This window comes from Gigantopelta aegis, chromosome 2, assembly GCF_016097555.1.
Source record: "Gigantopelta aegis isolate Gae_Host chromosome 2, Gae_host_genome, whole genome shotgun sequence".
Taxonomy (NCBI): domain Eukaryota; kingdom Metazoa; phylum Mollusca; class Gastropoda; order Neomphalida; family Peltospiridae; genus Gigantopelta; species Gigantopelta aegis.
In genome coordinates, this window is record NC_054700.1 from 20437130 (window position 1) to 20459235 (window position 22106).

Here is a 22106-nt window from a genome sequence, read left to right on the forward strand (position 1 = left end):
AGACGGCAATCTCCCACGTATTTGTAATATCGATTTGAAGTAATCTGACAGGCTGCTCCACGTAGATCATCTGGACGCAAAAACCACACCGTCCAATGAAATTAGCACTACCGAAACTGATGGCGTATTACTTAACCGTACACGAGCTGTAAAAACTACAAGTATTTCTCTTACAACTCGTTATTTCAAAACGTTTCAAACACGCTTAAATCGCTCGTTAGCTACACGTCGTTGTTAGATAAATGATAATTTAACAACCACTGGATTATATAGCATTGCTATTAGCTAATTATTTTCAACAACTGGTAATGCGTAAAAACGTAAAATGTAATAAGAAAAAGGTTGTCAGTTATTTTACCAACTCATATACCAATATGTTACATAGAAAAACAAAACAAATCCGGCGTTTACTAAATAATTTAAAAGAGTCACCACCATACTATATCGACAAAAATATTAGACTTGGAGAAAGAGAAGGCGATCTGTGGATATGGCGTTATATCCGATCGATTAAATTATACATGTAATAGTAATAACACTGACATTCAGCTGTGTTAAGTACTAGCAGGTCGTAATATAATATGCTATTGATTTTTCTTCTCTTTTTTTTCTTTTTCTTCTTTTTCTTTCATTCTTGTCGGTCTGGCATTTTTGGTAATTTTTTGCAATTACATCACAAAGATTCGTGACAATGCCACCCAACCTCTGACATAAGAAAGTCTTGAGTTGTCGTATAGGTGACCACAGTGATGCGCGAGTGAAAAAATAAATTCTATTTTTAGAGTCGACCAAATAGTTGTTCTCATAATGCTCGGTAGCCCGTTTCCTTTTTGAGGGTCACGTGACATTTCAATCCAATCACTATTTATAGATTGTTTATCTGTAAACAATTTGTTTGTTTGCGCCGTGGAGTGCCAAGGGAGAACCCCAGATAAGAAGATGAACAGAAGGAAGCCATTTTGGGGGGAAATGATGGAAAGAAGGGAACAATGAATATACATTTACAAGGAAACACAAAACGAGGCGATTTGTTTAGGATGTTGCAAGATTGACACGGTTATTTTGTGGAGTGGTCTTTGAAATTTTGTAACAAAGTATTAGCAGACTTGGGATATTTTTACCTGGCGTACCCACTGGGGAAGTGGAATGGTTTTATTTTAATGGTGAGTGATTTTACGGAGTGTTGCTAAGAGTGTCGAAAATAATTTCCCCTACAATTTTTACAAAATAATATTTTATGAACTCAATGGTGAAATAAGACCAATAAATGTTGTAAGATCACATATTTGTCATAAAATTCCATGTATGTTGTGTCACAGTTGTGTAATGAACGATTTTGTAGTGCACTACTTCGACCGGCTGTTTGGGCTATTCCGAAACGTGCGTGTCTAAACTTAGAAACGAAATTCCCAGTCATCCACGATCGAATCGTAACCTAGATACTGCTAGAATGGTTGTAGAAAGCTCATATTTATTGTAGATGTTGGTTAATTAAAATTTGACGACGGAGGTGATATTGTATGCGTGTACGTTTTCAACAGGAAGCTGACCTCTGTATGATTATCTTCTTTGATTTTTACCGCAACAATAGATGTCGGGACATTTGGACAATTTTAACTATTTACGCCTAAAATACTTATAATTTAAACCAATCTTGTTTAATATAAAGTCATAGCCAACACACTGTATGCGGACAGATGTCATAGTTTGAAGTATCTATATATCTTGTGGTTTATTTTTCATGTAATCTGTTAATTTTATGATGTCAAATAAGTCTTTGGTAATGAAGCCTCGTTTTGAAAATGCTATTTTTAGAATGACATGACCGTAATGACGGTATTTCTTTCAGTACTTAGGGATTGCCTTTCAGTGCTTAGGCATTTTTAGTTTGTTCTTTCAGCTTTGCATTTTGACAGTACAAATCTAAATTTTAAAATTAAAATATAATACAATATACATGGGTCATTGTATGAATTTATTTTCATTCTTTTATTATGTTTTAGTATATGTTACAATAGCCTACATGACAGTTGAACTTGAAGACCCAATTTAATATTTAAAAAAAAATAACTTTATAAAATTACTAATAGTCACAGATTTAGTTGTTTCAAAGGTTTATTAGTACTGGGAGATTTGTTTTAATACTACTTTGATTAAAAAAGCACTTTTTTTATTTTATATATATGGTGGTATAGTGTCCACATGTATATTTAGAAATTTGACCCCTGCAGATGTTTTAAAGCTTTTTCATTTGCTACACCACATATTACACTTTAAGTGTCTTGTTGGGAATCGGGCAGTGTTTGCTAATTAATCTCCAGTTACCACTGACTGACTTAGTTTAATGACTGGTTAAATCTGTTTCATGAATACCAACATCTGAGGGGTAATTTTGTTTGCTTTGACTCAGTTCTTTTAAAACGGACACAGAAATTATGTTTTATGTTGTGGTGTACTTTGTTGGATTAACTAATTGAAAACTTTAGACAAAAATAAAAACATACAGGTAATGTGTACATTTTTATATTCTGATGGCGAAGTGAGTGAAACTAATATCGAGTTGATATTTTAAACAGGAGCTGTCAGGATTTTAAATTTGATGTGAAACATTTTAGTTCGTTCTAGGCTTTGTCGTCATAAAACCCCAACAGGTGCTGTATATTTTGGGTTCCTCGTATTAAGCCATCAGTACCCATTTTGGATAGATAACCTCAGATTTCAATGAGTAGATTAGGACGTGTGGAGAAATGTAATCTTCAACAGTATCCTGTGATGTCAGTCAGTGAACATCCATTTCAAAATCGTAGGTAAATGGAACCTGGTTCGCACAATTTTTACCTCTAGGCAACCACTTGTTCAGTTAGGTGAATTATTAAATACAGATTGTCAAAATCTTGATTAGCAATATTTCTAGTCAATTAAAAATTGATTAAAATAGCAACTACTGTAGAGATTCTGAAATTGCTACGTGATACTGAACAAAATGTTCCCTGTTATTAGGGATGCACAATATTATCACAATACTGATATATTATGATTCAAAAGGCAAATAATATGTATTGATACGATACACTCTGCCTATACCGATACACTTGCTAATTACCGTACAAGTGTTTGTAACAGTGAACATGTTAGTCTGAAATGCCGTTTTCCTGGATTTCGACCATAGTTTAGCGATCTATCACTATGATTGCAGTCTAAATATATCATGGTAGACAATGATAAACATTCTTGCTGTAAGAGGAACGGGCTAACATTGAAAAGACGTCACTACACTTACTGTATGTTTCAAAGTTTTAATGAAACTGCTATGGTGAATTTTCTTATTTGGTTTGAAGCCTTCCTTAAAATAGTGTTGAAGCTGTTGTAAACAATATATTATGACATATGACTTAAGTATTCGTGCTTAAGAAAAAGTTTGACTTTCCCTTCGAGCAAGTGTTGACAGCACTTTCCCTTGAGGTTTTTCGCTTGCCCAACTTAGATTTTTTCAAATTATAAAGTAAATACATTTATCAATATCCAAACATCATATACTATGAGAAAACATTTAGTTTGGACATGTATAGAACAATATTTTAGTGTCCGTCAATAAAGTAAAATACAATTCACTTAAAACATAGTTAGCCATGCAGATTACAATCCTTCCTTCTACCCTAGCCCGAATACTCTGCCATTTGAAAGCTAGACGGTATCACTCTGTCGTCAGATCACTCAATAGAGGAAAGGCTGACTACCACACAGTAGACAAAGATTCTCTCTCTAATCCAACAACAATTCTAAGTTTGACGATAAATACCTTTACATTAATAAAATTTGACTTTGCCTATGTATAACAAATATTTCGCTTATTCACCACTAATACACAGACTACAGGAAGAAACATCAGCACCTACGTAGTGGTGTTGGATTTCTTCCTGTAGTGTGTGTATTAGTGGTTACTAGTCTACATGTATGTAAAATGTTTGTTATCGGCAAACTCAAAAAATAATCAATGTGAAGTTATTTAGTGTCAACCTTAGAATTGTTGTTGTATTAGAGTAGGAATATTTGTTAGGAGGTCATCTGATTATTCTACAATTCCTAATAAAAGATAGTAAAGAGACTTTAAGATATCACCACCTTATAAAAAACAACAGAAGTGATAAGATTAAGAGTTCATGATTCATCTACATGTGTATCTTGCGTGCTAAATAATAATTACATGTACACTAGCTGCCTTTATAAAATTGAAACATTTATCAACTTGCATTATGAGTGTGATCATTCATTTGATGGAGATAGAAATAAAGATTATTTTTATGTGTTAAGTCTCATTTTCTCAGGGCTGGAACTTAAGAATTTGTTGCCTAATGAAATTTTTAAATGTTCTTGCCACAGAAAAATGCTCACCAATGGCAATTTTGAGCCGGCCTACAACATTTTTAAATTGCTAACTTTTGCAACAAATTAAAAAACAAACAAAAATAGTTCCTTCAACCAATGGCAATAATTTTTATCCATCGGCAAAAGCCTGTCATTTGGTGAAGCCCCTGACCGATGGCAATTCATATTGCAACTACTGCAATTGCAGTCTGTGCTGTCATTAAGTTCGAGCCCTTGTTTAAAAAAAAACCCACCCCAGTGTAACATGCATGCGTGTATTACTGTACTTTAATAATTACACCCACTTACTCCATTACTGACCCTGCCAAAAAATCATGGATAAATCCCTAAAATTAATAATAAAAGAATCAATCACTCTTGTGAGGTGTAAATAAGCAGATTCCAACACAAGGGATATTTAAAATGTTTTTGTGAAGGCGGACGTTTACCAAGGCTCGTACAAAAACAGTTTGTCCCAAGGTTTTGAATTGCCTTATTTACACATCACAACGGTGATTGAATTTTTTTTTTGCCCATTTAATAACTAACAAAATATTAATTTTGTAATCTGTGGTTTGTTTATTCTAGAACGATACATAAATATTTCACCTATGAACTCATTTAATCATATGCAACAACATAAAATGTAACAACTTAACAATAAATATAAAGTTAAAAATATTAATTTGTTCAATGGTCCGAAGTGAAATGGTAACATGGGGAATAAGTAATTCAACAGAATTTGGAAAAAACCATGAGTTAGGACGTCAGTCGTTGTAACACATGAGTTATAATGTCAGGCATACTTAAAAATCGTTAGCCCTGGTGGACTGGACAGATTTATCTAGCACCATACAGAATTTAGCAAATCATTCAGAATAAGGACATACTCCCCCATTACAGAACATAATCTCCCATGGCTGTTTATTTCAGCTGGCACATGTATTATTATGTGCACTGTTTCAGGGGTCGAATTTTACGCTATTCTGCTATTCCGCAAATAGTAAATAGTAAAACAATTCTTCCAATATTCCGTCATGAAAGTGAAAATAAAGTACGGAATACCGAAAATCGTCTGCGACTATTCCGCTAACGCTTTTTCTTCAGCTACATTTTTCTGCAGAACAAATCCTCGCGCTACTAATACCTTTCTCATGCACTTACCGGTACAAAATAAATGTCTTTTTGAACGAGACTAATGTTTGGGAGTGAGTTTGTTTGTAATTCCAGCTAGTAGCAGTAATGCATAGACTGGTATATAAACAATTATTCGTTACGCAATGTTATACAGGGCAATGTAGCACAGTCAGGAAAACTAGTGATACATTAATAATTGAAGGGATAGTAGTACATTTTTAGATGGAATACTGTTTTTTGAAATTCTGATTCACTATTCCTTTGGGATAGTGGTAAAAAAATTAAATTTCAACCCCTGTGTTTCTGCCAGAAATATTTTTGGGTATGGTGCTACGGAACTGAATGCAACCACAGTCAACAAGGGGTATAGGGGGCCTCTCCCAGAAAGAAAATGGGTTAAGTTTAGGGTTAGGGTTAGGGTTAAGAAAATCATACAGTAATGATAAAACTGTTAACTTTAAAAAAAAAAAAAAATCTAATTTTTTTTTGGGGTATGGCACCATACCCGTTTTACCCTCTGGCAGAAACCCTGACATGTACAGTGTATGTAAGTCATCAGCGAAGAGTATTTTATTTGAAAATCATGTTTTTTGAAGAATCTAATTTGAAAATTAACATGTACATGTTTAATGCACTTTTTTTTTTTTTTACATGTTTATACTTGACAAAAACTCAACGAAAATAATGTATAACTTATGTTTCTGATATCACTACTGGAGCGTGTATTTGACACAATCTCGAGACCCAGTTTGGATTGATGTTAAGCAAACTTCTCAGTGTTCCGTTTCAGATAAATCCAAATCACGTGCTCAAATCAAACACGTTATACATTTAAACCAAAATCACTGGCACTAATTATTTGTAATGTATGTTAAATATAAGGGTTAAGAAACAGTATTTAAATTCAAATATAATTTAGTAGAAACTATTTTAAGCTTCTGACTACTATCATGCATGTGCTCGAGTACTGAAGGTGGCAACTGAATAGGCCCCAATTTCCTGTGGTTTCATTATGGGAGGAAATGACATACGTAGGCCTAAATTATTATTATTTTTATTCAGCTATCAAAATCACAACGATGCGTATAATGGAGAGGGCATGTCGAAAATCAACTTTATACAGAGTTTGAAAATGTGCATGTTTGTACAGATTTTTGCCATAATTTAAATAAATCTTATTAAAAATGGGTTCCCGTGACTTGTTTTTACAGAACTGAAAAAATGTTCCATGAAATTTAAAATCCTGTGGCCTGAGAGTAAGCACTACATTGCAGTATTTAGCTAGTACATCTAGACTATTTATAATTTTGCATTCAGAGAATGTCTCAATTGATTTAATCAGCCTTGTTTTGTTTTGTTTTTTAGGAAACGATGGATGACAAAAGTTCACCTCCAGAAAAGGAAAGTGATGTTGGGTAAGATCAGTTTAAAACAACAGCAAAAAACCCTTTTGTTTTGAAAATATATATTGTTGTTTAACCATGATAGCATAATAAGGCATTTTGGATACCTAAAGTCCGAACAAAATTGTTAACAACTACAATAAATTACTCTCCTATCTTTAATTACCATTACATTTCCCCCAAATTTTGTCCAGACACAAGTTGTGAAAAAATCATTACAGTGACACAGATTCCACATGTATGAGACTAACGATGTCGCCAATATCAACTTCGCTGAAATAGCATAGGGCAAAATACATGCAGTTTTCTGCCGTCTGCCTTTTTTTTATTTTATGCAATACTCTTCAAGAGGGGTGAAAAGCCTCCAAAGTATGTGACATAATTAATATAAAATCAATGATCTCTAGTGGTATCATTAAATAAAAATAAATAAAATAAAATTAATATGAGGTCATCACGTTTGCTTTTAATATCATAGCATGTTATAACGTCAAAATGACAGCCGGCACAAAATTACATGCTTTTTGCCCTATGCGATCTCAGCGAAGTCAATATAGGTGCTTATCATCTAGTATGTGGAATCTGTCATTGTAAATTTTTTCAAGATTTCTGTCTGGACGAAATGTGGGTAAAATCTAATGAAAAATAAAGATAGGAGAGCAATTTTTCGTAGTTAACATTTTGGTTCAGACTTTAGTTTAAATTTCATTTACCGTATATTGCTGTGTATTAGCCGACTCCATGTATACGCCGACCTCTTAGTTTGACCCTAAATATCAAGTAAAAATCATCAGACTCCTGTATAAGCCAAAGTCATCTTTTGTTCAGTTGTACATTGTATTAATTTCAATAATACTGTCAACAAATAGACATGTGCTTTTCTTTTTCATTACATTTTTTCCTCTTTAGTTATTACAGACACAGTAATCGTTATTGCAATGCTAACGTCTTCTATGCCGTGTAAAAATAATTTAGCACCGATAAATCGTAATAGGAAAATAAACAATTGAAGCTGTAACAACATATCACTGCACAAAAGTAATTAAATTATTCACTGTACAGCAAATAATAAACACATTAAGGCATGTTTAATCCCTGTTTTCGTCAGACACAGAAACAAATGATTCTGTGGTCCATCCATGGCTGTTGTTCATACTGGTGCAGGTGGCAAAATCGTGTGATCCAATCAAATAAGAGCTTACACAATGATATAGACAGAGGTGTTAGTGAAAGACTGGTCCGGTCAAACAAAGATGGCGGATGGTTGGAAAGAACACGTTTTTACCATTGGAATGACAATAAAACAAGTAATTTTTATTATTATTCATTAAACTATTAATGCATTCAAGAACAAAAAACTACATAATATTTGCATGATGGGGTGTTTTATTTATACTGTGCACAAATGATTGTTACATACGCTGTGAAGGTCTGATCAAAATTTGTAAATCACGGTTGGGAGTGTTTTCGATTGGAATTTTGTGAACCAATTTGTTACCTTCGTGTATAAGCTGACTCTTCTTTTTGAAAGTATTTCTAGACTTCAAAAGTTGGCTAATACACAGCAATATACGGTACCAGTATTTTTCAGTTGCTAAGGGTGGGATGTAGCCCAGTGATAATTTACTAAAGTGCTCGCTTGATGCACATTCGGTCCGAGATCGATCTTCATCTGTGGGCCCATTGGAGAATCATACAGTAATGATAATCTTGAGTCGAAAGGTTAACTTTAAAAAAACATTTGGCACCATACCCATTTTACCCTCTGGCAGAAACCCTGCATTATAGAGAAATGTCATTATGTTAATTGAATTTTACTTTGACCACACACATTGCATGAACTCAGGGTATGCACTTTGGATTTTTTTTACTGGCACTCACAGCAACACTTTGAATGGCCCGCGACCGAATTTCGTTTTAAAAAAGAACTTACTTAAATTGCAATCTAAAAACATGTTATCATATCATACAAACAATAATAACAAGACAAAAGAAGGAAACAGAACTTGTTTTAGTTTTATTACAAACTGTTGTAATTAAATTCTAATTATTATGTTGTCACGGAACCCACACGATCAAACATCTGGAATGTTTTACCAAGGTTCGGTCTTGGAATGAATACGGTGCTTTTATGACCATATGACGAGGAATTGAACAAATTACTAACTTGACAGCAATCTATACAAACAATAATCACATCCGCTAGAGAAATTAACACACAGCACAAGGTAAAGGCGTAATTATGATTATTTAACAGGAGCAGGTCAACTCGCCCCCAACGCAGTTGGTCAACTCGCCCCACACTGTTTAGTCAACTCATATATTTACCATTTTAAAAATTAATATACCAACATTTTAAGCTAATGTGCATTAAATATTGTTGAATATGCACGCCAGTCGGAGTCCAAAAGCCTTGTCTGATCATTCCTTTAAGGAAATAAGGGACAAACTCACAAATGTTAAATTAGGCTTGACAGTTCATTGTAATAGATTATTATTTATCCTAAATTAAGATTCCCCCAATATAAAACCCTTTAATAAGTGATCGTAATCACGGGGTTTCACTGTAATATTAATAAATAAAGTGACACCAAAGTTGTAGACGTCGATTTTTAATTTTGTCACAATTATTTACGGACAGTAAGTTTGGAGTGAGTTGTCCAAACACTCGGGTGAGTTGGCTTTGGGGCGAGTTGACCAGCATTACTATTTAACACTCGCATGTGCACAGTCAATGATAGCTGTTGTTGACATCATTGGCAGTGACGATTGGGTGTGTGGTATAGTAGAGAAACGAAAACGTTCCAACACAATGTAACTTCGGAAAACCTCAGGCTCATAAACATAACGTTACGGATTGTAACTAAATGGAAAGTAAAGACGGACATGGCCAAGGTGTTCCGATTGAACATACAAATACATTTACGTGGCCAAGGTTTTCCGAATACATAATCAAAACTGGCCGAGGCATTCTGAATAGTTTTAGACTATTCGATATACTGGGAAAATGGTCGCTATTATCCTATATGGTTTTAGTTGCGAAGACATTAATAGGAAACCAGTAGAAAACAATAAATAAAAAAATAACTTTCCGATCTCTTACAAACATTAGTTAGTTGCATTTTGATACATACTACAATATGCGGACATTTTCGGTCACCAAGCGGGCGACGCGTGATACGGTTTTGACTTGCCAGATGCTAATTTGACTCGCCATGGGCGATCGGGCGACCGTAAAGTGCACACCCTGTGAACCATTGCAGTATTTTTTTAACCTATTTTAAGAACAGCTAGCAATTATTTACTGGCAAGTACAGGATATGTATGAACATGTTGATATGTTTACAACTACATTATCTTGTAGCAGACACAGAAAAAGGAGAAAAAGAAATGAGATAGCAAAGCAGGATTGCAGAATGGGAAAATATCTTTCTAGTCTGGCGGACCAGTACCAATAAAAATGTATATAGTCCACTGGAATTTCTACGAATCCATCAAACAATAGCACAATGTTAGTTATAATACAACCTTAACTTCAAATCATTGGAATCAGAACATGATAAGACTCATTTTATTACAGTCTTTGATACTGAAGAGGAAGAAAATAAACCTAGACCATTCACATTTGACAAGTACTTTCTTTCTGCACCCCTACAAGAGAAAAACAAAATACCAGTGGGAAAAAATTCCACGGTGTCGTTCCTCGAAGCGATCTTAGCGCTAAGATAACCATAAGTGCATAGCTACCATATGCATTTATGGTGAACTTCATTAGCGCTAAGATTGTTTTGTAAAACACGGTCCCCAGATCCTGAAAACTGTTCCCATAAAGACATGAAAAATCCAACAGTCATGTTAAATACATGCAATGCACTTACATTAAGGCTCTCTCTCTCTCTATCCTTCTGTCTGTCTTTCTCTGTCTGTCTGTGTCTGTCTGTCTCTCAATAGTACTGATGACTAAATGTTAATGGGTGTTTTTCTTTCACAGTACTGATGACAAAAGTCCAGTCGTGGAAGACCAGTCAGTAAAGTCTGAGGACAATGATAGAAAGAGGTCATCCCCTGAAGATGACAGCAGCAGCTCGGATATCCCGGAGAAAAGGTGAACATTACCTCGTTTACATTTAAAGAGACTCTCCTGACTTCGATTCCATTGTCCATGTGTATAAAAACAAGATGTAATTTGAGTCATTGAAAGGACGCTGTTAATTGGAAGCATGTCACAATAGCAGCACATTATGGATAGTCTCTTTAAAAATGTCTGTGTAGTGAAGTTGTAATGATTGATTATTTAATATTCTAATACAACTTTCATATAAGCCTTTTTTCCATTGATTAATTTTCGTCATAAATCAGACAGTAGATGTACGCTGTCATGGGCAACCAGAATTTATCATGATAACCAAATTCGGAGAACTTGTCCAATATGCTGTCACTTGGCCTCATGTGTGGTGTTTTTGTCAGTATATTAATTCCGTGTCTTCCATTATATTTAAACGTCAATATAAATAGTTTTCAACATAATTCTATTATTTCGTACCATTGTAACTTTTAACACTTCGTTAGCAGCAGTGAATGTGCACCCACCCACCCACACACACACACCCAAGTACGGTCCGGTCACTGATCGATCGCAGCAGTCACCAGCATGGGTCTTGTTGTCTGCTTTTCTAGTTTGTGTTCTCAAAAGGGTGCAAGCAGGTTCATCAGAAATAATTATATCACAATCTGAAGTACATACTTTTTGTGACAAAAATGTTTTATAAAGAAGACAAGATGGAAATGACTTGATTTTTTAAACGCAATTTTAAACATTAACTGCTTTAAAATAACGCACAATTCTGAAAAAACGTTTGAAAATAATACTTGCCTTTTAGTAAATGCATATTATTTTAGCAAGTTATGAACTTGTCAACCTACCCCATCAACGTGGTTTTTGTACAAAATTAAACCAAGCGAATTACTCGAAATATTCAATATGTCCAATCATATCCATATGTCTTGCAACAGAAATTAACAGCCAACGAAAATATTTATTTTAGTGTATCCTGTATTACAATAAATCATGTTCAAAAGACAGACTACAACGCTGATAAATTTGCCATTTTGGTTTGGTCCTAAGTCAGTGACTTCATGTGAAGAGAAAAAAAATATATATATTATGTCATACTATTAACTTTTACTTTCTATCAGCGTTTTCATTGAATATCGTAAGGAGAATACATAATTAATTTCTTTTTATATTTGTGGGATTTCTTTAATAAAAAGATAATAAAATGTCTTACAGATACTCCTAATAGGAATAGTATTAGAATAGGGATAATATCACTGTGTTTCGTTGTTAACTGTAAGGATTTATCACAAACTTTTTGAATTTAGGGATAAATCCTTATAGTTAACAACGAAACAGTGATATTATCCCCTAAATAATAAAAAAAAAATTGGTTGGTTTAGTGATGTTCCAGTAATCGATTGTAATTGAAAACTGATCGGTTGGCCTATATACCAATGTGATGATCAAATTATAAATAAATAGTCAATTGTTCTGTAAAATGTTCCCACAGTTAAGATGATGGTAAATTGATATAAGTGCTTCGGATATGCTGGGGTTTATTTTTGCTTTCATTTGCAAGTAAAAAGAAAAAAGAAGAATAAATAATTATTAAAGAAAAAATTAACTATTTATCCCGGTGAACACAATGATAGGTGCATGGTCCTAACAATTAAAATCTTCCATTGTTTTGTTGATCTTTTATTTTATTTCTGACCCCAGTTATATTCTGTAGATATACAGTTAGTTTATAAAGGGAAATAACTCTGTACAGTATTAACTGATTGCCAATACTGCATTCAGGTCAACATTAATTTTTTACTTTTAACACTTTGTCACAAACTATAAGTTCTAGGTCAATAAAAACTTTTTTTACAGTTGCAACTGCGAATATTCATCTCCATGCTTGTTTTTCTTTTTAATTTAAAGAACAAGATTAAATTGATTTTTATACACTTGTCTTTGATAGGTCATATTATATGGTATGATGTCCGTACATTTGTCTGTAAACTTCATTTCCAGAGCATATTTTATCAATTTGTATATGATCATCAAACCTTACATGCAAGTACATCTTGGGATGGAGGTGTGTTTCGCATACCATAACTAGGTCACCATAACCTACTTTTCATGCATTACTGCACATTAAAAGAAATCCTTGTCCAGTCCATATCTCTTTTAAATTCACAGGCATCGAAATAAGCACTGTGTCTGGTAACCCATTTACAGGTTACCATAAAATATAGCCTGGTAACCTGTAGGTTACCACATTGGTACGAGAAACGTAAAACGGAAGTAGACGCTAACTAGTGAACGTTGCTTAAACGCGGATGACTATAATTGCTTGCAATTGCACAAGTGTGCATGAACATGATGCAATTCCTTATGAGAAAATGAAACGTGAAAGTCCGGAATGCATTGCCTGGTTTAAGTTCGGAAACGAAACTACCGTTACGTTGAAATTTTTGTCAAGAACGAAACACCGTTCTCGACTTTTCTTACATGTGGTGACCTCCCGGTAACCTGAACGACCGTTCTCAACTTATTTAGATGCCTGAATTCATATATGATCATCAGACATTGCACAGAAGTACAACTTGGGATGGTGGTGTATTGCGTACCATAACTACACATGTAGGTCACTACGATCTGCTTTTCATGCATTGCTGCATATTAAAGGAAATCTTTGTCCAGGTTATAGTTTGCTTATATCAATATGTAACACATTCAATGATGTGTGTGCTTCTCCATTACAACACCTGACGGGTGTATCATGTTCTCACCGGTACTATTACATTAGTTTTTGTTAAATTTTAATTTAATAATTTATGTTTTAAACATGTATTGAGGTGAACATCAATGGATCCAAGTATGAGAAACTCTGAATTAGTTTATAGTAGGCGAGACATTTAATTACACAAGATTTTTGTGGGTTTTTCTTGTCTTAACCATTGCCACACAACCAGACCATAGTTTCTTGTCTCTAAACCAAATGTCGAAATAGCCCCAATCTGACAACAAATAGCCATATTTTGAAAATGTCCTCGTTAAACATCCGTTTCCTTTTCTGTTGTGCAAATGTATTAACGTCTGTCGTAAATTACTTTTCAGACCAAAGTTGGACCCAGAAGTTGATGAGGATCAAAGCACTGAGGACAAAAAGGCCGAGAACAAAATGAGGGACCAGGATGTGGATAATGATGCTGATGATAAAAAGAAATCCGAAAAGATGTCTGTTGATGAGCAAGAGAAATTGGAGGAGACAGCTGTTGAAGACGAAGAGAAATTAGAGAAGACAGCTGTTGAAGACAAAGAGAAATTGGAGAAGACAGCTGTTGAAGACAAAGAGAAATTGGAAAAGATGGCTGTTGATGAAGAGAAATCAGAGAAGACAAGTGTTGATGAGAAAGAGAAATCGGAGAAGACAAGCGTTGATGAGAAAGAGAAATCAGAGAAGACAGCTGTTGATGAGAAAGAGCAATTGGAAAAGACAGCTGTTGAAGACAAAGATACACCAGAGAATACAGTTGATGATGATAAAGACAAAAATAACACTAGTGCTAAAACTGAATCAAATGAAGAAAAGTCGCTTCCTTCAGATTCTGATAAGATGGATGTTCCTTACTTAAATGGTGGTGGTGACGACATGTCTTCTAGCAAGTCGGGATCAGACAGTGAAAAAGAGAATCGGAATCGTGGGACCGACGGCACAAATGTGAATCGAAAAGCCAAGTCTGATGTTATTACTCTCTCGGATGAGTCTGATGAGGATTCGGGGAAAGTAGTCGAAGACTTTGTTGACGAGATCACCCCTGAGGAGATTAAACTTAGGCGAAAGATTGTAAAAAGACTGCAGGGCGAGTTGCGCAATGAAGAGGCTAAGCTCGTCCTCCTGAAGAAGCTGCGACAGAGTCAGCTGTCTCACCAGATGCAGGATAGTACGACCGAGAGGCCAAAGACCAACAACATCCAGCATCCTGGTGCACCTCCTCCACTGGTTCGTGGCCAGCAAGGAAGCACATCGATGAAGCTTCCACAGTCAAACCACAATGGACACCACTCGCAGGCATTGCCCCATCAGAGCCGCAACTCGCAGATACAGGCTCGACAGTCGAGTCATGGTCCACCGCCTCTCGTGAACATGACTCCGAGGATGAGCAACCACCAGTCGATGTCCCAGCACCATGGAATAAACCGCAACCTGATGCCCAATCACCAGGGTCACAGAGGGAACATGTCACACATAATGCCAGGGTACCGGCAGAACCACGTGCAGCCTTCTCCACAGCACATGGCCCAGAGGCAGGAAGAGCAGCAGACGCCAGCCCAGAGACAGGCGGCTGCCAAACTGGCACTGAGGAAACAGCTGGAGAAGACACTCCTACAGATTCCACCACCCAAACCGCCACCACCGGAGATGAACTTCATCCCGAGCTTGGCAAGTCCCGACTTCATCATCCTGTTGGGGCTGGAGGAGGTTGTTAACTTCATCATCGATTCGCAGCTGATTGCTAAGGGCCAGAAGAACCCCGATGAAAAGTTTGTCTGCAATCCGTTCTCGTGCGTCCAGTGCGGGGCGGATTTCACGCCCGTGTGGAAGCGTGAGAAGCCTGGTTCGCGGAACGTGATCTGTGAGCACTGTGTGACGACGAATCAAAAGAAGGCATTGAAGCAGGAGCACACAAACCGTCTGAAAAGTGCATTCGTCAAGGCTCTCCAACAGGAGCAGGAGATCGAGAGGATGCAGGCTCAGAGTCTAAGCCAGACATCGTCAACACCACAGTCGCATCCCATCGCTGCAACCACGGCAGCTGTGGTCCCTTCAGCTGCCAGCCCGATGGGGGGCATTTCCAGTTCGTCGGTGATGAACCTGACTTCGTACAAACCTAGTCCTGAACAGCTGCGACAGCACCAGAACTTCATTCAGGCCCATCAGGCTCAGCTACGGGCAAGCTCCACTCTCGGACTTCCATTTGTTCAACGTGGACCTTTCCCATATCAGCTTCCTTTTACAAAACCTTCTGACATTCAGAGGCAATATTTTCTTGACCTTTTACCACGTGGCGGAAATATGTCGTGGAAATCATAATTGTTATGTGACCATTGTTACTGAAGCTTTCAGAGGATAGATTACTTTTGTACGTGCTTTAAATAACACGGTAATGGGTATCTGAGGTACACATTTTGTCTTAAAAACCAATTGCAACAATATCCATTAAAAAAGCTTTAAGAAGAGGGTAATCATAGCAAAACCTGGCTGTGGGTGGGTTATACAAGGCAGGGACATAAAAATTAAAATGGCTTTACTTCAGAGTTGTGTTGGTAAATTAAGATACAGGTTTTTAAAAATCTGTAATGGACTCGTGAGTCATTTTGTACATAGTTGATGCTGTTGCCTAATTGATCACATGTTTAGGATTGGTGGGTTAGGCTGCCATTTATTTTGTATACCCAACACTCGCAAAATCACATTTCATTTAAATTGGGTTTGCATAGGAAAAAAAATTCTACAGACATTCCCAGCATAAAATAATATGGTGTAGTCGCTCTTCTCCATGTGATCAATTTAGGAACAGCTCTTGGGGTGGGGGTGTGAGGGGAGGGATGAAGTTGACGTTTACACTGATGGGTTTCACAGTACATTTAAGTGGTATTGTTGGGGGTTTTGAGTACAGAAGGGTGGGGGTGATTGAGATTTTTATGTTTAAAGTATACTGCTGGACTAACGTAGTCATCACTTGTATATAGTTTTGTGACATATTGAACTTAACTCGGTGTTTAAAATCATGTACTTGCAGATGTTAATGGAGTGTTATGGGTACTCTAGTGTCTTGTGTACGTTCTGACATATTCCATGCCATTTCTTTTTCTACTTTCAACAATCACTGTTAAAAATTAATTAAAAAATAACTAACATGCTAATTTTTGAGTGTTTTACATAAACCATTACCCATAATCCACTTGATTCTTAATTTCTAAATACATGTAACAGCTAACCCACGTGTTTGGTGTGGGAAATTTTGAGTGTTTTACATAAAACATTACCCATTTTCCACTTGATTCTCAATTTCTCAATCAACAGCTAACCCACGTGTTTGTAATGTCGGAAATTATTACTGTGTTTAGTACCTCACTGCTGGCAGTACTGGGTTTATTTTAAAACCTGATTGTTAATGCTGTATTTATTGATTTCTGGAAAATCTACAAATGGAAGAGGACTAATGACAACATGCTGGTCGATTTCGGGGATTTGTAACGTGTTGATCTAGAGTCCTTGTTTGGAGAAAAAGGCTCATCTTGTGTGAGGGTTTTTGTGTTGAGTTGGGGTGGCAGTTTAAAGATCCTGGGATGCAAGTACTGAAATGATGCTAAGACTAGTTTTGGAATTGTGAATGTATAAGATTTATTCAGGAGACTGTGTAGTCGTGCTTGTATGGGTAATAATCACGTTGAGCTGAGAGATCTCTACTCTGAGGAAAAACTAAAGGAGGACATGAGGCCTTAGGTGATTAAAACCCCTCACGTAAATCTATTATTTTTTGTTTTGCTATCCCGACTTTGTTGCCAATGTAACAAGTTTCTGACTAATAGATATGGGGGGGGGGGGGGGGGGGGGGGGGGGGGGGGGTGGGGGGGGGGGGGGGGGGGGGGGGGAGTTAACACAACTAAAATTACATAATGAATACATTTTCCTGTATAGAACATCAGTATTTGAATATCAAATATATTGCTGGTTGTCCTAATATTTCATTTTAGTTTTTAATATATATTTTTTGTACTTGTATTTGTGGAATTATTTGGAGTCTGAAATATGGACGTCTCCCCAAGGTAGCATATTTGATAGCCTTCATTAAAGCTAAATCTGAAGTAGTTTGTCAGTGCAGTGTGATTATTACGCATACAGGTATGGATCAAAACCAAGAGAATAATTCAGTGAAAATGTCTAGTTACTGAATACAGCATTCACCATCCACTAAGGGTATTCTAACCGCAGGCCCTCCAAGTTAGTCTAACGTTCTAAATGAAGAAACTACGACTGTTGCCATATAACATGGTGTGTTGGGGGGGGGGGGGGGGATTTGATACCAAATCCGAAGTATGACTACTTTCAGGCCCAATTTCAGCAGTTAATACTAGCCAAGTTAAAATCATGATCATCCATTGATCTGCTTCTAGGTAATACCGATATATTTTGTACTTTTCGTGCATCGTTAACCGTCTGTTAGAACAGTGTAGAAGATATATTTGTGGTAATATTGCTAAATAATGTATAGAAATTATTTGTGGCACATTGTTGACCAATCATCACTCTAAAATGTATATAAAAACATTATATGCCTGTTGTGTATGAAAAAGTGTAATTTATTAGGTTTTGTGTGCTAATGATGCCTATATTAATAAATGACAGAAAACTATTGTGGAATTTTTCATTATTTTATTGGCTTTTTTAATATTTTACTGGCATGCAAAACAAAATGTTGATTTAGCACCTGACCTGGTGCTTATAAAACGTTTAAAGTGTGACGTCATTAAAAGATCGCTTCACAACTGGTGTAACAAAGGCCATGGTATGTACTATCCTGTCTGGAATGGTGCATATAAAATATCCCTTGCTGCTAATCGAAAAGAATAGCCCATGAAATGGCGACAGCGAGTTTCCCCTCTCAATATCTGTGTGGTCCTCAACTGACGCCATATAACTATAAATAAAATGTGTTGAGCGTCGTTAAATAAAACATTTCCTTCCTTCATTAAAGATCGAGTCTGGACTCGGAACGTTTTATAAGCATGGGCTCTGATCCCATGTTTAATGAGACTTCTTTCAAACTTGAGGCTTTATACCTCCCGGACATACACAATTGAGTTGTCATGCCACAATCTGAACAGATCGGGCCCTTTTAAGGGTCCCTATGAACAACCTAGAGAGAGATTTCAGCACCAAATAGGTTCAACTAACGAGCTAGTCTCGGCCTACAAAACTCCAAACCAATACGTAGCTCACTACCTCTCCTTTTTGACCGACTGTTCGAAATTGCGCCTAATTTCCTTCATCAAAAATGCGCACCCATTCTCTAGCTTAATCCTATGAGACATTCCAAATTCCATAGCACCATACCATCCTCTGTCTGCTACCGGTTGCGGTCGGACTGCTGGTGCACCCTTGCACCTGCCAGGGCAGGCGGTCCCTTCTCTTGCCCACCCCACACGTTTCTTGTCCTGGACCGCCGAGGCCGGCGCTTGTGCCCATGGCAGGCGTGCGCTACAACTTGTTCTGAACGTGCACGTTAAACAATTTGATATTTTTTTCCATTAGCAAGAGATCTTTTATATGCACCACCTCACAGACATACAGACACAGCACATACCCTATCCTTTGATATATCATTCGTGGTGTAGTGGCTGGAAAGAGACTGGGGCCCACCGATGAGGGGGGGTCGGCCCTTTTAAAAGGATCCCTAAATAATTACCTAGAGACAAAATTACCCATTTGTAGGATCCGAATCATGGTCATAAACAAAGTGAATAGTCTCGGCCTATAAAAAAGTGCCAAAGATGTATGATGTATTGAGCTATATCAATCAAGATATTATTTAATATGATTAGAAAATTATTTTAAAAAATGTTTTATATACCGGTATAATTTTCCATTTAAAAATATTCCCCTGAAAAAACAGAACTAGCTGAATTCGTTTCGGGAATTTCCTAAGATTTTCATCCGTGACGTCATGAAGGGAACTCCTTTCGATAGTCCCGCGCCATTGTTCATTGCTTCTTTTGTGTTTATTATGGTTAAACGGCGTGTTGGTGGGTGGCGGCTGTAGCAATACAAAAGCCGATAAATTTTGTCTTCACGGATTTCCTAGTAATGTTGCTGTGAGAAAGCTGTGTGTGAATTTGATTAAAACAACGTGGAAATACTGGACAGGAAGAAAATGCCGGAGACCGTTGCAACAGCAGACACTTTAGTTTTCGATTCATCGAACTGGCTTGTCGGCTTAAGCGAGATATGGGAATACCATGTGCTGGCTTTAAAAAAGATGCCGTACCAACAATTTTTCTGCGACAGGGCACAAATGACAACAAGCCTACGCCATCCACCACCGAAACGACCTTGGGGTGCATATCGTCAATGTCCCAAATTGCGTTATGCTTTCAACTCCGGTCAATTTGTTTTCTTATGCACGGTTCGTGCAATCATCGAGATCCGATTTGTTGTCGTTTGCATCTCGTTCATTTGTGAGATTTTTCTTTACAGGGTTCGAGAACGTTAAAACAATAAAGTACAGACAAGTAAGTATCTATAGCCTAGTCCGTCCCATCCTACAAAAATGTAGGGTTTTTTTTGTAAAAAAAATAAAAAAATACATTAAATTAATTTTACTATACCTTCCCACAGAGAAAACCTTTTTTCATACTGTGGAATGTGCTATAAGTTATTTATTTCTGAGCAGACTGTTTTCACAACTGCACACAAAAAATAGTATTGTTTTGTTATTTCCAAAACACTTTTACTTTTTTTTTTTTACGTCAAACTAAACTGAAATTATTCACAAAAAACCCATCTTCATAGAGTGATGGGACGGACTAAAAGTCGTTTTTGTTTATTTCTTAAAATTACCGATATCGGGTCCACTTGACTCGTAGAATTCAAGAGTTATTTATCGTCTTTTCTACTACATCACAAGTATTAGAATATACAGTGTAGCAAAATAATTCGCACGAAAAGCTAAAGAACAAAATAAGAATAAAAGTTGTAAATTAGTGGTAAGCTGTCTCCACGACCATTTTCATCGTCATCTATCAGGCCGGTGGTTCGTCGGAAGATGTTCCAGATTCAAACTGATAAGGCATTATTTGTTGTGTTGCACAAATATTAGACCAGTCGTCATTACTACACTATTCATCATCGAAAGAAGAATCGCATGATCAATGAGCTTGGCAGTCGCTGTCGGTCCCACTTTCGCTTGCGCTGGAAGTCATCTCGTGGTAGGTTTCAGTGAAGCGCGTTCCCTTCGTGACGTCACGGCTATTTACGGCAAATGTTTTTACCGAGAATTTTACTCGGTCGTTTCCGGCAGTGTTCTACGGGAGTGATGTTTTAATACTTTTATGGGGCATTTTCGTAATTATTGATTTACATATCGGTGTAAAATATTATTGCAATGAATTAAGAAAGCATTTAATTATGGAATTTGAAATTTTAGTGTATGGTCTGGCACAGCACTTAGAGACGGGGGGGGGGGGGGGGGGGACGGGGGGCGTCCCCCTATATTTCGCGACAGTTATAATTTTATATATTAATTTTCACCCCCCTCCAAACCTCTCCGCCTCATGTCATTGCCGCCGACCCCCCCCCCCCCCCCTCCAATAATAAGTCCATTTATATAGCGCTAAACTCCACACTATTGTATGCTCAAAGCGCATTACATAATTAAAATGACATGGTTAAAACAATAACATAGTAAAACAATTGGTAGGATAATACTAAAATAACAAATAAATATGAGTTATTATAAATGCTTAAGTGAGGGGGGGGGGGGGGAGAGATAAAAGTCAAACTGGATAATTAAAAGTACTGGATAAACAAAGGTGTTTTAAGAAGTTTTTAAACGATATAAGATCTGTGGAATTTTTAAGAGTGTCTGGCAGTTCATTCCATTTTTGTCACAGCACTCACACTAAAGGAACGGGAGCCAAAAGACTTAAGCTTCCACCCTGGGACAGTCCGTAGGTTTTACTGGCCAGAACGAAGATACCTAGATGGCTGATAGACCTGTAGGAGCTCACACAGATAAATAGGAGCAGTTCCATGGACGCACTGGTATGCAATGGACAAAATCTTATAGTCTACTCGTGCTGGATTTTCTGGATTCGCCGCTGGTTATGTTCATATAATTTTAACCGATTGTGCATTCAAAAGGTGCAAATCAACTATAACCGATTATTGATAATAATCGATTCCCAACACTAGCGACTACTGGTCTCAGTTGGACTGAGACTTGCTGTCTATTGTAGATGTATGTGTTGTACCCGACCTTTTTTTTAATGATTTTTTATTTATTTTTTAAACTATTAAATTTTATAAAATCATACATAGTGTGGATTGTCCCCCTCCCACAATAATGGCTTGCCCCCCCCCCCCCCTA

At 36.7% G+C, this 22106-nt stretch overlaps 1 protein-coding gene across 1 annotated transcript; it reads left to right on the plus strand.

Annotated features, from left to right (window-relative positions):
• The first annotated feature begins 926 nt into the window (after nt 1-926).
• LOC121382564 (transcriptional repressor p66-beta-like) lies at nt 927-17579 on the plus strand. The gene is made up of 4 exons (XM_041512038.1): nt 927-1163; nt 6868-6917; nt 10897-11010; nt 14071-17579. The coding sequence occupies exons 1-4, from the start codon at nt 1161-1163 to the stop codon at nt 16046-16048; spliced, it is 2145 nt and encodes a 714-aa protein (XP_041367972.1). The 5' UTR covers nt 927-1160; the 3' UTR covers nt 16049-17579.
• Nucleotides 17580-22106: the final 4527 nt, after the last annotated feature.